The following is a 15012-nucleotide window of genomic DNA, read 5'->3' on the forward strand; positions in this document are numbered from 1 at the left end:
ACTATTTAAAATGGTCCCCAAGGGTTACAATGAAGTGCTGTCTAGTGTTCAGAGCACAGGAAGGCTGTGATGTGCCTTATGGAGAAAATACGTGTGTTATGTAAGTTTCAGTCACAAATGAGTGATAGTGCTGTTGTGATAGCGATAGCATATAAGTTCAATGTTATATATAACATATATTAAGGCGTCTTTAAAAAGAAACACACAAAAAACAAGGCTGTGTTTTGATTGGTTGACAAAAATGTTGTGACCAGAGGCTCGCAGGAATATAACCCCATATTTCTCTTAGGAGAAATACTCACTAATTCAGTGTTCTGTGACTATAGAACAGAACCACTGTGAATAAGAATTGACTGTATATATATTTCAGTTACTCTTCATGGAACTTTTGGGGGTAGGTTTGAAATTTCCCAAAATGTTGAAAAAATTTTTTTTGTTTAGAGGCTCACCTATTGGGGCACCAGGAGAAATACCAGGCAGTCCAGACCCAACAAATACAGACACAAGAGGAGGTGTCCCTTATGAGTATATTTCCGTGTTCGCACACGCACACACACGCACACAATCGACACTGAATGGGGAGGGGGGTCAAGACGGAAAGGACAGGAGGCATCCAGGTGGCACTGGCACAGGGGAGGAGGAGGGACAAAGGGAGCGTTTGTCCCCTCTCTGGCTCCCACCGGTGGCTTCCGAACAGGAGGTGAACCTGGAGCTGGAAGAACAGGAAGTGCTTATTCTCTTAGAGGAAAGTTTCAAAGTGCAGTAATTTCTCTTTAAAAAAGGCCTCTTCCCTCCACTCTCTGCCCCCTGACAAAAGCCCAGCCCCCTACACAGGCTGTCCTTGAGGCTGGGCCAGGACAAGGTCGTGGGGAAGGGCGTAAGGCCAAAGCTCCGAAGTGCCCAGCCCAGGAGGGCTTAGGCATAGTGGCTGCCGGGGGTCAGGGGGTGGTCCCCTCTGTGGTCCAGCTGGTCCTGCAGGCGGGCAAACTCGGCCAGCTCATTGAGCTCCTGGAACTGTCGGTCCGTCTTATGGCTGACCAGTGAGCGGTAGAAGTGGACAGCAAAGACGATGAAGATGAGGCCGAAGGGGACCATGATGGTGGTGGAGGCGATGGCGGCGGCCTGGCCTGGGGTGATGCCGCCGGTGCTGCCGCTGACGTTGGCGGCCGCGCCGCTGGCCGGGGGCTTGCTGGTGGGCCGTGCCTGACCCGGCTGTTTCTTGAGAGGCAAGAACTTGACCCAGCAGAGCAGCACGACCTCAGCCAGGAACAGCAGCGTGCCAATGACAGTGGAGAAGGCCCAGGCGAGCTCGATGTGGCGGTGCATGCGCTCGTGGGGAGACTCTTTGACCGAGTTGAGGTTGTGCACGTTGCTCACCGCCTCGATATTGGGCAGGATGCAGGTGCTGATCATGAGCGCAAACAGGTGCACGGCCACCAGCACCGTGGTGCAGGCGCTGAAGGCGATAAGCAGCCCCGGCGGGTAGTCGTGGTCAGCGTCCAGCTGCACCTCCACCATCGCCACCTGGGGTTGGGGGGGAGGAAGAGGTGGGCTAAGTGACAGGATAGTCATGGCTCAGAAGCTCTCCTCCCATCAAGCTCTGGGAACCTGGGTAAGTCACTTGGCCTCTCTGAGCCTCAGTGTCCATATCTGTATAATGGGGATTATAAGACCCACCCACTTAGGGTTGAGAAGTGGCAGAAAGTACTGGTAGAGAGCGCAGGCTTGGAGCCCGGGCTGCCTGGATTTGAATCCCAGTTCTGCCACTCACGAGCTATGTGTCCTTGGGAAAGTCACTGAACCTCTCTGTGCCTCAACTCTCCTATTTGTAAAGTAGGGATATCGTATCAGTTCATAGGATTATTTTAACAATTAAATGAGAGCTCCTGGTAGATGGCAAACACCTCCCAAATAGTAATCATCACAAATGGTTAAAATGGTAAGTTTTATGTAAATTTCACTATGACAGAAAAAGTTTACATGAATGAAAAAAGGCTCCCTCCCTGTTGGCACCACACTCCCAATTCCCAAGCAGAGGTTTCTTTTTGAAAATTATTCTATTTTTAAAAATAAATTTATTTTATTTATTTTTGGCTGTGTTGGGTCTTCGTTGCTGCACACAGGCTTTCTCTAGTTGCGGCGAGCGGGGGCTACTCTTCATTGTGGTGCATGGGCTTCTCATTGCGGTGGCTTCTCCTGTTGCCGAGCACCGGCTCTAGGCACGCGGGCTTCAGTAGTTGCAGCACGCGGGCTCAGTAGCTGGGGTGCATGGGCTTAGTTGCTCCACAGCATGTGGGATCTTCCTGGACCAGGGCTCGAACCCGTGTCTCCTGCATTGGCAGGCGGATTCTTAACCACTGCGCCACCACGGAAGTCCCAAGCAGAGGTTTCCTTACGCCCTGCTCTGGGGACACGGAGAGGGGTGGGGTGAAGGGATGAAGGCCCTCCCAGGTCATGCCCAGGCCCTTTCTGAGAACACAGTGCACCAACCAAGAAGGAATTAAGAGAGGCTTCCCAGAAGAGATGGGCTCTGGCTGGGTGCTGCGGTGCAGTCGGCAAGCCCCAGGGCTGATGCACTAGCTGCTCCCCAGTTCCTGGAGACCTGTGGATCCGGGGTCACCAGGGGCATGCTCCAGGCCGGCCACCCACCTCCTCTCACCTGGGCCTTGCAAATCACCCCCATGTGAAGAAGCCAGCTCATCAGATATGGGCCAGGAGAAGCGGGCAGTGGGCACACTGCCAGGGTCTGCCTGCCGAGGCTGGAGGGAGTGGGGAAGCAAGTGCCAATGGCAACAGCATTAAGGAGAATGACCCTTCATAAAGGGTTCGCTGTGTGTGCCAGGCTCAGAAGGGGGAGGCCTGATGCTGAAATGTACCCACGAGCCCCACACCTGCCCCGACCCCTCCTTACTCCTGGGGAGCGGGTGGGCTCCTTCCTTCCCAGCTTTCTTGTTTGTAATGCCTGGCCCTGTTTGCCTTCATTTCTTGTACCTCCACAGCCTTCCTAGGCCTGGAAAGGCAGTGCAGGGCAGTGGTTAGGAGCACGGGCTCTGGTGCCAGGCTGCCTGCTTTGAGCCCTGACTGCTCTGCCCTTTATTAGTCTGTGAGGCTCTGGCAAGTTCCTTCAAATTTCTGGGCCTAAGTTTCCTTATCTGTAAAAAAACAGAATATTGTGGGACTTCCCTGGGGGTCCAGTGGGTAAGACTCCGCACTCCCAATGCAGGGGGCCCAGGTTTGATCCCTGGTCAGGGAACTAGATCCCGCATGCCGCAACTAAGACCCGGAGCAGCCAAAATTAATCAATTAATTAATTAATAATTAAAAAATAGAAAATTGGGGGAATTCCCTGGCAGTCCAGCGGTTAGGACAAGGTGCTTTCACTGCCGGGGCCCAGGTTCAATCCCTAGTCGGGGAACTAAGATCCCACAAGTTGCGCGGTGTGGCCAAAAAAAAAAAAAAAGACTGGTACATAACTCAGAGAGTTGTGAGGACTGAGTTAATCCCACATCAAATACTTAGTGCCTAGCACAGAGTAAACCCTCCAAAAAAGAGGCTTTACTATTATTATTGTTATTCAGTTTGAAAACCTCACCCTCAATCCCAGTGTCTTGATATGAAACCCTCTGGGTTTCTATCCTCCTGTCCGGCCTGAGAACACCAAAGCCAAATTGGCAGCCCTGGGTTTTGGCTCCAGAAACACCCCTGCTTCCCTGGGTGACCTTGGTCAAGACCTTCCCTGTTGTCTCTGAAAAAGGAGGGTATGTGGCAAAATTAAGGTCACCGTCTAGAGCTGATTTGGGGTTGGACACTTTGAGAATTTGGTGAAAATATTGGATACTCCTTAAGACAGCCAGGTATATACAGTCATATGACTTTGCAGACAATTTCAACAGGAGTCACAGACTTTTGTCTTAGAATTCCCACAACTGATGATTGTATAAACTTTTCATCCCAGGAGTTTGTAAAATGTTTCAAGCCCATATAAATCTGGGGCAGTGCCATGAGGATTCTGACCATTTTTAGGATCACTCACTGGTGGCCTAAGGCCAATGCTGAGATTGCTTAGCACATGCGGGTGAGGGACGCAGGGCAGCAGGGCAGGCCACCAGGGCACGGCAGGTTAAGGGCTGCACCCCGGGCTCCCTGGTCTCTGTCCTCAGGCCTGACCACACTGGAAAAGGGGGGCACCTCCGGCAGGGCGTACCTCCTGCCACATCCCCACCCCCAGCACTTCCTCTTCCTGTTTTGGCCTGCTGCCCCGGAACCTGAAACCGGAGAAAGGACCAGCAGGAGAGTCTGTTGCTTGGCTGCCTCAGGTCCACTGGCTACTGATTCACTCACCTGAAATGTCCGGACCCATTAGGCGCATCAGGCCCTGAGCTGGGTGCTGGGGGTCTATACGGCGGCAGGGGGAACGACACACACATATACAGGTAACCAATCTGTTCCCTTAAGCCTGGTATCTCTACCTCTACAGAGCCATTAAGAGTGAACTGGCTCCTCCACTTACAAAGCTGGTGACCTCTCTATGCCACAGGTTCTACATCTATAAAATAGGGGCTGTTATGAGGATTCAACAGATTAGTGAATACAAAGCCCTTAGCACAAGACCTGGCGCATATATATATATATATGCTTAATAAAGTGTCAATGATTACTAGCAACACTATTATTACTTTTTTACAAATGAGGAAACTGAGGCTCTGTGCAAAGGGGTAATAGCATTTTCCTCACACCTGCTACTACAGACTGAATGTCTGTAAACCCTCTAAATTCATATTTTAAATCCTAACCCCCAAGGTGATGGTGTGAGGAGGTAGGGCCTTTGGGGGTGACTGTGTCATGGGGGTGGTGCCCTAGTGCCCTTATAGGAGAGTCACCCCCAGCAGAGACCCCCTCACCACTCCTGCCAGGTGAGGACAGTAGTCAGTGTCTATGAATCAGGAAGCCAGCCCCTCACCAGACACTGAATCTGCTGGCACCTTGACCTTGGACTTCTAGTCTCCAGAACTGTGAGAAATAAACATCTGTTGTTTATAAGCCACCCAGTCTGTGGTATTCTGTTATAGCAGCCCAGACAGACTAAGACAATCACTGAGGGGATTAAATGAGGTCTTGACATGGGTTTTAACAAAGGGCCAGCCCCCAGAAGGTACTCAATAAATCTTAGTTAAAAACAAAAACGCGGGGCTTAAAGTGGAAGACAAACAGCCCCTGCACGCCCTCAGCTGAGGCTGGTGAGAGCTGACCCCGTGTGCCCGTGTTCTGCTCCCTGGGGAGGGTGAGGGGCTCAGACCCCCACTCTGCGCCTGGCCTGCTCCAGCTCCAAACCCTGGGTACAAGGAGAATGTGTGCCCCACGGCACAGCTGGCGAGATGGCCACCTTGGCAGGACAGAGACCACCTTGCCGGACCCCCAGGCGCCAGAGCCGTACACACAGCTGTTGGGACACACCTGGCCTGGGGACACCAGAATTTCCCCCGAGGTCTTGGGCTGGTGGGGAGCCTGGGCAGCTCAGCCTGTGACGCTGGGCCTTCTGAGGAGAAGGAAGGGGCCTTGCCGTGCTCCGGAAGAAACCCCGTCATCCTCGCCGGACCCTACCGTTCCTGGGACTTGGAGCACGCTGGCGGGCTGTGTGTGCTGTTCCCACATTGGGGACCGAGCTCAGTGTCCTGGGGCTGTGCAAACGAATGGCTGGCACAAATGACGGCTCCTCATGAAAACTGTTCACAGGAATAAAAACTACTGCTTTTTTCACAATGTGTCCCACTTAGGAAACCTCCCCAAGGGCAGGGAGGGTAAAGCCAGGGGGGGGCCTCTCGGAATCTGGCAGGCGACTCCCAGGGCCCCAGCTGAGTCCCAGAGAGATCAGATCAGATTGCAAGCAGCTTCGCAAGGTAAATATAGCCAGAGTGCTGGGCCGTTAACCTAAAATAAACAGCTCCCAGCCAGCCACGGGCCTGCTTAAACCTGGCCATGTGGGTCCTAAAGGGTGAGGAAGGGCGGAGGGATGGACAGCCCCACCTCACTCTGGTCCGCGGACCTCTGACACCACCACCCCACCACGGGGACACCAAACCTCAAGCACGAGCCAAGAAGAGGCTCCTGAGAAGGGTAGGGCCTCGCTGGCCTTGCTGGGTGTCTGCCCACCACGCCCAGATGCCAACCACTCTTCTCACTCCTGTTGGGCTCCATGGAGACCCCTGCCACCTGGCGCCGAGGCCAGGCCCTTCCAAGGCAGCCTTCCCATGCCTGGCCTGACCCGGGCGCCCAACAGCTGGAAGACACAACTCTCCTTTCCCAAGCCTGGGCTTCTCCTGTTCACTGGCGCCGCCAAGCCACAGTCACCCTGGGTCACCCAGCGCTGCCTGAGCCTGCTGGCCCCCCCTCCGATGCAAACTATCTATTAAGAGAGGATTGAGGGCTCATCCAGTAATTTGCAAACTCTTTTGACCACCACAGACCAGTATTCCAAAGGTTTCCATAAATAGACACATACCCATTTATAACAGAAACAAGTTTCCCCAAACAATAATTATCCTTAAAGCATGCTAATCCAGGCTCCTCTCACAACACGTGATGCATGCTGCTGCTTTCTATTTCATTCCACTCTTATTAAAAAAAAAAAAAAAAAAAAACCACACACACACACACAAAAAACCTGCTGGTTGCAACTCACTCAATGTCACAAGCCACTAACAGGTTGAACCTGCAGGTTGCGGGGAGGGGGTAGAGAACAGGCCTAGCCTTTCTCTTCACCTGGCTAATTTTGACGTCCTCAGGTTTTTACCTTCCAAGTCACCCCTGTTCCATGGCCTCCCAGGTGAGGACGGGGCCATTCATTCGTTCACGGACATTTTTTTTTTTGGCTGCGCTGCGCAGCTTAAGGGATCTTAGTTCCTCAACCAGGGATTGAACCTGTGCCCTCAGGAGTGAAAGTGCGGAGTCCTAACCACTGGACCGCCAGAGAATTCCCCTCACGGACAACTTTCATTGAGAACTTACTATGTGCCTTAAGGATCTTGTGGCTCCGCTGGAGAGAAAGCAGGAAGACAGCAGAATCCCTGCCCCAGCGAGGATGACAGGTACTAAACGTTTAGGCAAGTATTTTCAGACAGTGATAAGTGTCCCTCCACCAACGCTCCTCCACCACTGCACTTGCCAAACACGTTCTGAAGATGTAATGACACGTCTGGTTTCCTCCACTCTACTTCCCTGTTTCTCCAGCTTCCAGCACTGGGCCTTGTCCCTCTAGGGGCCTCAGTAAATGAATATTAAAGGCAAGACTTGACCTTCGGGTATTTCAGCCCAGGGTTTCTAAAGTGTCCAAAGACAATCCTATGTAATCCATTGGAAACCCTAACAACTCTCATGACATTCCTTTTTCAGCTCATCCTTTCAACTTTTCAATGTTGTATTTTTATGTACTTTTTTTGTTGTTGTTTTGATTTGTCTTAATGTACTTTTTTTTTTTTTCTATCTGGCCGCACAGCTTGTGGGATCTTAGTTCCCCAACCAAGGATTGAACCCGTGCCCCTGCAGTGGAAGTGTGGAGTCTTAACCACTGGACCGCCAGGGAAGTCCCCTATGTACCTTTTAATACTCATGTTTTATTAGCACACATATCATTCATTACCATACATATATGTATACATATACACATAGTGTGCATACCTATGTATACATATACACATAGTGTGCATACATATGTATACAAATACTGAGCCTAGTGTTGACAATATTTTGAGCGGGGTGTGCACTCAAAAAGTTTGGAGACCACTTAAATCAGGGGTCGCCAAACTGGCCTTCAGTGTACTTCTTTGCAAATAAAGTTTTACTGGCACACAGCCATGCCTACTCATTTATCTAAGGTCTGTGGCTGCTTTCGAGCTAAAATAGCAGAATTGAGTACAGGTTTCCCCCTATAATGCACCTCTGAAACCTTTTGTAAGGGGAAATGGACTAAAGGGATGGAGCAATTACCTTAGGAGACATCTTGCTAACAGACGCACAAATAAACCGAGATTAAAGCACAGATGCTCACAGACACAGCTCAAAGCTCTGGCGACTTGATGCAGAGATGCTGAGTGCGGTTCCCGGGAAAGGAGTTTGGTGGTGCCAGTCTCACCCCTCGGGGTGCCTGCTGCCTCTATAACGGCTCGCTGCAAACCAAATGCTGCATGCTATTTTCACTTTTTACCCTTTTTTGGTAAAAGTAAAAATTCTCTTTGGGTTTTTTCAGGTTAGTGAAAACAGGTACTAACGTAGGTCTTTCGTAAAAGCGAGGTGGCGTAAAGCAAACTTTCGAAAAGTAGGGGACACCTGTAAGTTACCACTGAGACTGTGTGGCCCGCAAAGCTGAAAATATTTACTTTATAGAAAAAGTTGGTCCGTTCCTGGGTTAGACCAATGCTCCCAAAGAGGGCTGTCAAACCACAGTCCCAGAAGATTCTCCTCTGAAGAGTTTGTGGTTCCATCCGTTTTCTTTTTGTTTTTTTTGGCCACACCGCACAGCTTTCGGGATCTCAGTTCCCCGACCAGGGACTGAACCCACGCCGTTGGCAGTGAAAGCATGGAGTCCTAACCACTGGACTGCCAGGGAATTCCCGTGGTTCTATCAGCTTAAGGCATCCCTTCTGGGGAGCATATTAAAGGCCTCCCAGAAGAAGTTCCACCAGGGAGAAACTTGCTCTTGTTTAAACTTTCTCAGTTTCATTTCTCCAGGGAATCGCCTTCCCAACATTAATTACCACAGTGCCACCTTGGGAAGCCCTAGAGCTCTTCTTCATCAGCCCTGGACCCAGCAGAAATCAGCAGAGCTCAACACAGACCCTGGCTGAAAATTCCAGACACGTGCCACAGGCACTTGTGAAGTTTTCCAAAAGGCTTCTCAGCTAGGCAGGGAGTGCCTTCCCCTTGGAGCATTCAGCAAAATTCCATTTGTACACGGCCCAGAGTGCAGAACTGCACATCTGGAAGACTTCAAAGGCCCAGTTTTCAACTAACAACAAGGGAAACGGTGAGAGGGTGGTTGAGTAGAAAAGACTCCAAGTCAGACGGACCGGGGCTTGAACTCTACTAGCTGGGTGATCAGAACCTCTGTAAGCCTCTGCGGAGGCGACAGTACATATGTTTAAGAGCTGTTCTGAGGCTTAAGTAAGAATGAAAGAAAAGGGTCCAGGCTCTTGCCTGGTGTTCAGTAAATAGTAACATCTTCAACTTTATTCAAGAATGCATCATGGAACTCCTCTGCTCCAAAACCTTCCATGGCTCCCCATTGCCGATACCAGAGTTCAAACGTCTCAAACAGCAAGTCAAGGCCCTGCACCATCTAGTCTGGCTAGATTCATCTTCCTCTACTATCCCCAACACACCCTCAACTCCAGCCACACCACACTTTCTGCCTTTTCCTGGAGACCCTATAATTCCTCGCCTTAGTAACTTTGCTCCTAATACTTCCTCTGATAGAGGGTTCTTCCCCAAGTCCTAACTCTACCACCCCCAAGGCTTAGCTGGAATCACATTCTTCTAAATCAGTTAACCCTTATAAAAGAAGCCCTGGGAATTCCCTGGCGGTCCAGTGGTTAAGGTTCAGTGCTTTCACTGTCGTGGGCCCGGATTCAATTCCTGGTGGGGGAACTAGGATCCCACATGCCGCAGCATGGCCAAAAAAAAAAGCATTCCCAACATCATGGGAACAAGGGTGAGAGAGTTTCCATCATACCGGGACCAGGTACATTCTAAGTGCTTTGCAAATACAAATGAATCCTCACACCAAGCCTATGAGGTTGGTATTACTATTACCCCCACTTTACAGAAGAGGAAGCTGAGGCCCAGAGACATTAAGCAACTTCCCCAGGATCTCACAGTTATAAGTGGTAGAGCCGGGATTTGAACCCAAGTTGTGTGGCTCTAGAGTCCCTGTTCTTACTCTGCTCTACAATACGCGAGCCTCCCAGCTCTGTCCTCCCACCACTCTCTCTGGTGCTTCCTCTCCCGTAGCAGTGGGGCCACACCATGGTCACAGGGCCCCGCAGCTTACCAGCCAGGTAACCTCAGACAAGTCATTCACTGGGGAACCACACCTACCCTCACTCCCCAGGCTGTGAAGATCACAAGAGATAGTACAAGGAGCATACTTAGTACAATGTCTAGCCAATTCCAAGAGCCCAATCAACAATGGCAATGATTACCATGAGTAACGAGCACCGGGACTTCCCTGGTGGGGCAGTGGTTAAGAATCTGCCTGCCAATGCAGGGGACAGGGGTTTGAGCCCTGGTCCGGGAAGATTCCACATGCCGCAAAACAACTAAGCCCGTGCGCCACAACTACTGAGCCTGCACTCTAGAGCCCAAGAGCCACAACTACTGAGTTAGCCCACAAGCGGCAACTACTGAAGCCTGCGTGCCTAGAGCCCGTGCTCCTCAACAACAGAAGCCACCGCAATGAGAAGCCCGCGCACCACAATGAAGAGTAGCCCCCGCTTGCTGCAACTAGAGAAAAGCCCGCGCGCTGCAACTAGAGAAAAGCCCGCGCGCAGCAACGAAGACCCAATGCAACCAAAAATAAAAAGATAAAATAAAATAAAGAATCTGCCTTCCAAAGCAGGGGACGCAGGTTCGATCCCTGGTCGGGGAACTAAGATCCCACATGCCGTGGGGCAACTAAGCCCGCACACCGAAACTACTGAGCACGCGGGCCACAACTAGAGAGAAGCCCACGTGCCGCAGTGGAGGATCCCACAAACCACAACTAAGACCCGATGCAGCAAAAATAAAATAAATAAATAAATAAATATTTAAAAAAAAAAAAAAATAATGAGCACCATACGAGTAATTTGTTGCTCATCTCCATGCCCCCTGAACTCGGAACATGTCACAGAGGCTCAATAATGTCTTATGATTTGAGCCCTTCCTTCCAACTCATTTTCAGAGAAATTCCAAGCAGCTTCTGAACCCACTCTGGAACCTGGGAACAAAAGGGTGCTGGCAGGTGGAGAACTTGAGGAGGCAGATAATCCAAAAATAATTGATCCCAGGTCACAGAAAGCATTTTGTTTACCCTTCCCAATCATCTACTGCTTAGGCTAACGTTACAGGCTGCCCGCCCCAGCACGCCACGATGGCTGCGCGTGCTCACCACGGCCCCAAGGGGACAGGGTCAGGCCGAGGCTGGCTGCCTCTTGCTGAGAGGTAAACTGAGGCACAGATGGCCCGAGTCATGGCACCCTCGGCTCAAGGAGCACTTGCAGGCTGCTTATCATGTGCTACATCCAGGGCCCCTGGTTAAGAGTCTGGATGCTGAGCCCGACAAGGCCTGCTGTTTCTGGAAATGCCATCAGGAATGGGAATCTTGTCTGCAGACTAGAGAGGGTCCAGCTAAGGTGTACGTCATCAGATCCTGATAGTTCCTCAATCCTTTGTGGGCCCGGTGGGACCTTGTAATGGCTCCGCATGCAAGTCCATGGGAGAGCAGGATACGTGCCTCCTTTGCACACATGAGAAAACTGGCCCCAAAGAGTAAAGCCGCTGTCTGAGGTCCCATGGCCTATCTCCCCAGCGCATCAGGGCACCTGGCCAGGCCCTTCCACCCATGAAAGGGGAGTCTCTCCATCCCCTCCAGGCTCTTGGGAGACCCTCCCTGAATCTCACCTTGTGCGCAGGTGAGTCTGGCATCCTCACCAACTCTCCCACCCTTGGAAATCAAAGGTCACGTCATGTCACTTCTTCTGGTTTTCCAGGTCTCTAGGAAGGAAGCCCTCTGGGGGCAGGAAGTTGGTTGTGCTGACTCACAGGCCACGGGAAAGTAGTCCAGGAAACCTGCTCACTCTAGCTTCCACGGCGCTTGGCTGCGTGGCGCCCCTTCCTCTCCAAGTATCCTTCACGAGGCTGGGTGTCTTTGGGGGGAGCGGCGTGCGGGCAGACCCGCCCTGCTGAGCACCCGCTCTCCACCCCAACGCCATCTCTCCCATTCATTTCCAGATTCATGGCAAAGGCAGTCACTCTCCGGTAACTGCTTCCGCAGAACGGAGGCTGTCATGGGGTTTAGCCTTCCCTGCTGGCAGAATTTGGGGGATTTCATCAGTGGCGCCAGGAAGCCTTCTCCACCCCGACTGGGTAAAATAAAGGTCCCCAAGAAACAGCCTGGGTTGAGTCAAGGCCCACCAAGTGCCACTGGCCGCCCCTGCTGCCTGACTTCCCCACACTGTTTTTAGCAAGAGGAAGAGGGAGGTGACATCTGATTAGAAGGCCCAGCTTCTAAGAGACGATTCAAGAAGGCAGGAAAGCTTCACCCATCAGCTCCTTACTTCTCCTGGAGTGGGAAGGGGCCTGGGCAGCTATGAATTTATGACCCCAAGAAAAAGAGGAATAGGCATATCACCATCTGAAACCCAGAGAGCTGCTGTGAAGAGCCGACACCCCCTGGTGTCACTCCCTTCCCCCTAACTGTAACATTTTATTTTGCTTAAGAGAAGTTTTTCTGCTCTATTTCTCATTCCCTACAAGGCCTGCTCCTAACAGGTCCCTGGCAGGACATGGCTCAAAGCTCCATACACCACAAATGGCACAAGTGTCCAAGAGAGTTCTGGACGTCAGCCGTCCTGGGTTCAAATCCCGCTCCAGCAGGTGAGCTGTGTGGCCTCGGGAAAGTCCCATGACAAAACTACCTCAAAGGGTGGTCGAGGACTTAGTGCATAAGTTAGGGAACCTACACAGTGCCAAGCACCTAGTGGGTGCTTGTTAAGTGTCAGCTATTCCTAGGATTTGGGGCTGACAGAACAGCATCCCTTCATATAGACCTAAATTAAAAGCTAGAGTGACACTTCTTACAAACACATACATTCTCTCCTCCCCTCTCAAAGGCTTCCTCTATTAAATTCTTAGCTGATAGAACAGCATCCCTTCATATAGATCTAAATTAAAAGCTAGAGTGACACTTCTTACAAACGCACATTCTCTCCTCCCCTCTCAAAGTCTTCCTCGATTAAATTCTTAAAAGTCAGAGAAACCTGAGTAGCAGCCTTCATTCACCAATTCAGAAACCGAGGCCCACATAGGGATTATTAGTCTGAGGCCGCACAGGCAGCAAGTGGCAGAGCCGGGAGAGCTCTTCCCCAACCTCAATCACCTGGCCTTTCCACCGTGGCCCCAGGGTGCTCTGGGACTGCTAAGGGCTTCTAAAAAGCTCTTGCTCCCGTGCATCGCCCACTAGTTTGCGGAGCACAAGGAGAGTGCCAGACACGCTCCTTTCCCAAGAAAACACGAAGGGTGCAGCCACTCCCTCCCTCAAGGCCAGGAGCTTACCTCACTCACTGGTGAGGCAAGAGTGCTCTGGGCTAAAAACCTTGGGGGAGGGGGAGCAGACCCCATTCATGCAGGCTGAGGTCACTGAAAGGTGATAATCAGGACTTGTTCTGTAGCTCCCTGCCCCAGGGAGACTCCAAGATCCCCAGCATGAAGGCATCCTCGGGGCCACTTCTCAGCCCAACTTGCAGCCTCACCTACCCCACTCCCCAGAGGCTGGTTCTCACTCCGACCCAGCCCGAATGGGGAGCAGAAACTAAGCCCACCGGCTACATCAAGAAAGAGCCCATTCAATGGGAACATGTCCCACGCTCCTCCCCCACACCCAGTGACTCAGTGGCAAGTTTCTGGAGAAGAAACTGAGGTGGGGAGCGGTTGTCAAACCCCCAGGCTGAGGCCTCGGAAAATGCCATAGGAGACAGGGTGTCGGGAAATCCCCTCTACTAGGTAATAAAAGAACCTGGCCCCAAGTGTGGGGGAAGTAGGGAGACGGCTCAGGGGTCCTTGACCTCCCAACCTCCTGATACATGCTTCCAAAGAGATCAGACCACGTTGTCTTTCCTTTCCCCCTGAACATATGTGGGAATGTCTTCTTACAGATCTACGTCGAGGATCCTGCTGTTTCTCCCTCCTTGCTGCATCAAGCTTGCCCATCTGAAGGTATCTGAGCTCCCCAACCCTGGACACGTGTATGATACACAGTCTCCCACATCGGGTGTCACTTGTCGCCCACCTCTCCACCTCTCATGTCCAGCACCTCTGGACCCCTCCAGCGTCCACGACAGCTTTCTCCCAGCTCTTCCCTTCACCCCCAGCCCGCCTGGCCCGCCCAGCCAGCTCCCCTGTGGGCCCCGTCAGGGCTGCGGGCGACAGTGGCCAGACCTGAAAGGGGGCAGGGCAGGGTGGCCCGAGCTCACCATGGCGAAGCCGGAGAGCAGAGCCGAGGTCCGGCTGGAGGCTTTGAGCTTGGCGCGGCTCAAGTAGAGTTTGCGCCAGGACAGCGCCTGCATCGAGTGCTCGTTTAGGCTCATCACCTCCGAGTAACTCTGGCCGATCCAGTCCGGGTAGGTCACGGCGGGCGGCGGGGGCGACGGCGACCCCGGGGGCTCCCCGTCCCCGCTGCGGCGGCGGCTCCGGCGGCTGCCGCTGGTGGTGTTGCCGCAGCTGAGGGGAAGCTCGGGGCTGTTGCTGCTCGGGGGCGGGGCGGGCTCCGGATGCATGGAGCACGCTGAAAAGGCGCGGGCCGGCCCAGGCGCCTGCGAAGGCAGCGGCCCCCACCTCCCCGCACCTCCGCCTCCGCCTCCGCCTGAGGCAGCCGCCGCCTGGCCCCCTGCGCGGGTCCGGCCTGACCCGGCCGGCCGCCGAGGACGAGGAGGTCGAGGAAGCTACTACAGCACGAGCTCACAGACCCGCCACGCCGCTTGCAAAATCCCGGAGCTGCAGAGACGAGAGCCTGCGCGCGAGCCAGCGTCCCGGATCCCCGGGCCCTGGACCCCCGGCGCGCGCCACGATTGGCCGCCGCCGCGGGCTGATTTGCATGCGCCCCGCCTACGAGGAGGTGGGCGTGGCCTGCGCGAGTCAGGTGACTCGTCCCATCGGACGGTACCGCCCACAGTCCCTGGCCCTGGGCTGTCAGCGCCCGCGCCTCTTCCTGGAAGTGCCCCAGCACCCGGGCCTCACCGCTCTCCTGCTGCCGGCGCCTCCCAT

The 15012-nt window shown here is 52.9% G+C and overlaps 1 protein-coding gene across 1 annotated transcript; it reads right to left on the minus strand.

Annotated features, from left to right (window-relative positions):
- Window positions 1–509: 509 nt before the first annotated feature.
- ORAI1 (ORAI calcium release-activated calcium modulator 1) lies at window positions 510–14757 on the minus strand. Its single transcript, XM_036823792.1, has 2 exons — window positions 14223–14757; window positions 510–1524 (listed from the first exon to the last, which is right to left on the minus strand). The coding sequence occupies exons 1-2, from the start codon at window positions 14523–14525 to the stop codon at window positions 916–918; spliced, it is 912 nt and encodes a 303-aa protein (XP_036679687.1). The 5' UTR covers window positions 14526–14757; the 3' UTR covers window positions 510–915.
- Between the last annotated feature and the right edge of the window lie 255 nt (window positions 14758–15012).

The sequence above is a fragment of the Balaenoptera musculus genome, chromosome 14 (genome assembly GCF_009873245.2).
Source record: "Balaenoptera musculus isolate JJ_BM4_2016_0621 chromosome 14, mBalMus1.pri.v3, whole genome shotgun sequence".
Classification (NCBI taxonomy): domain Eukaryota; kingdom Metazoa; phylum Chordata; class Mammalia; order Artiodactyla; family Balaenopteridae; genus Balaenoptera; species Balaenoptera musculus.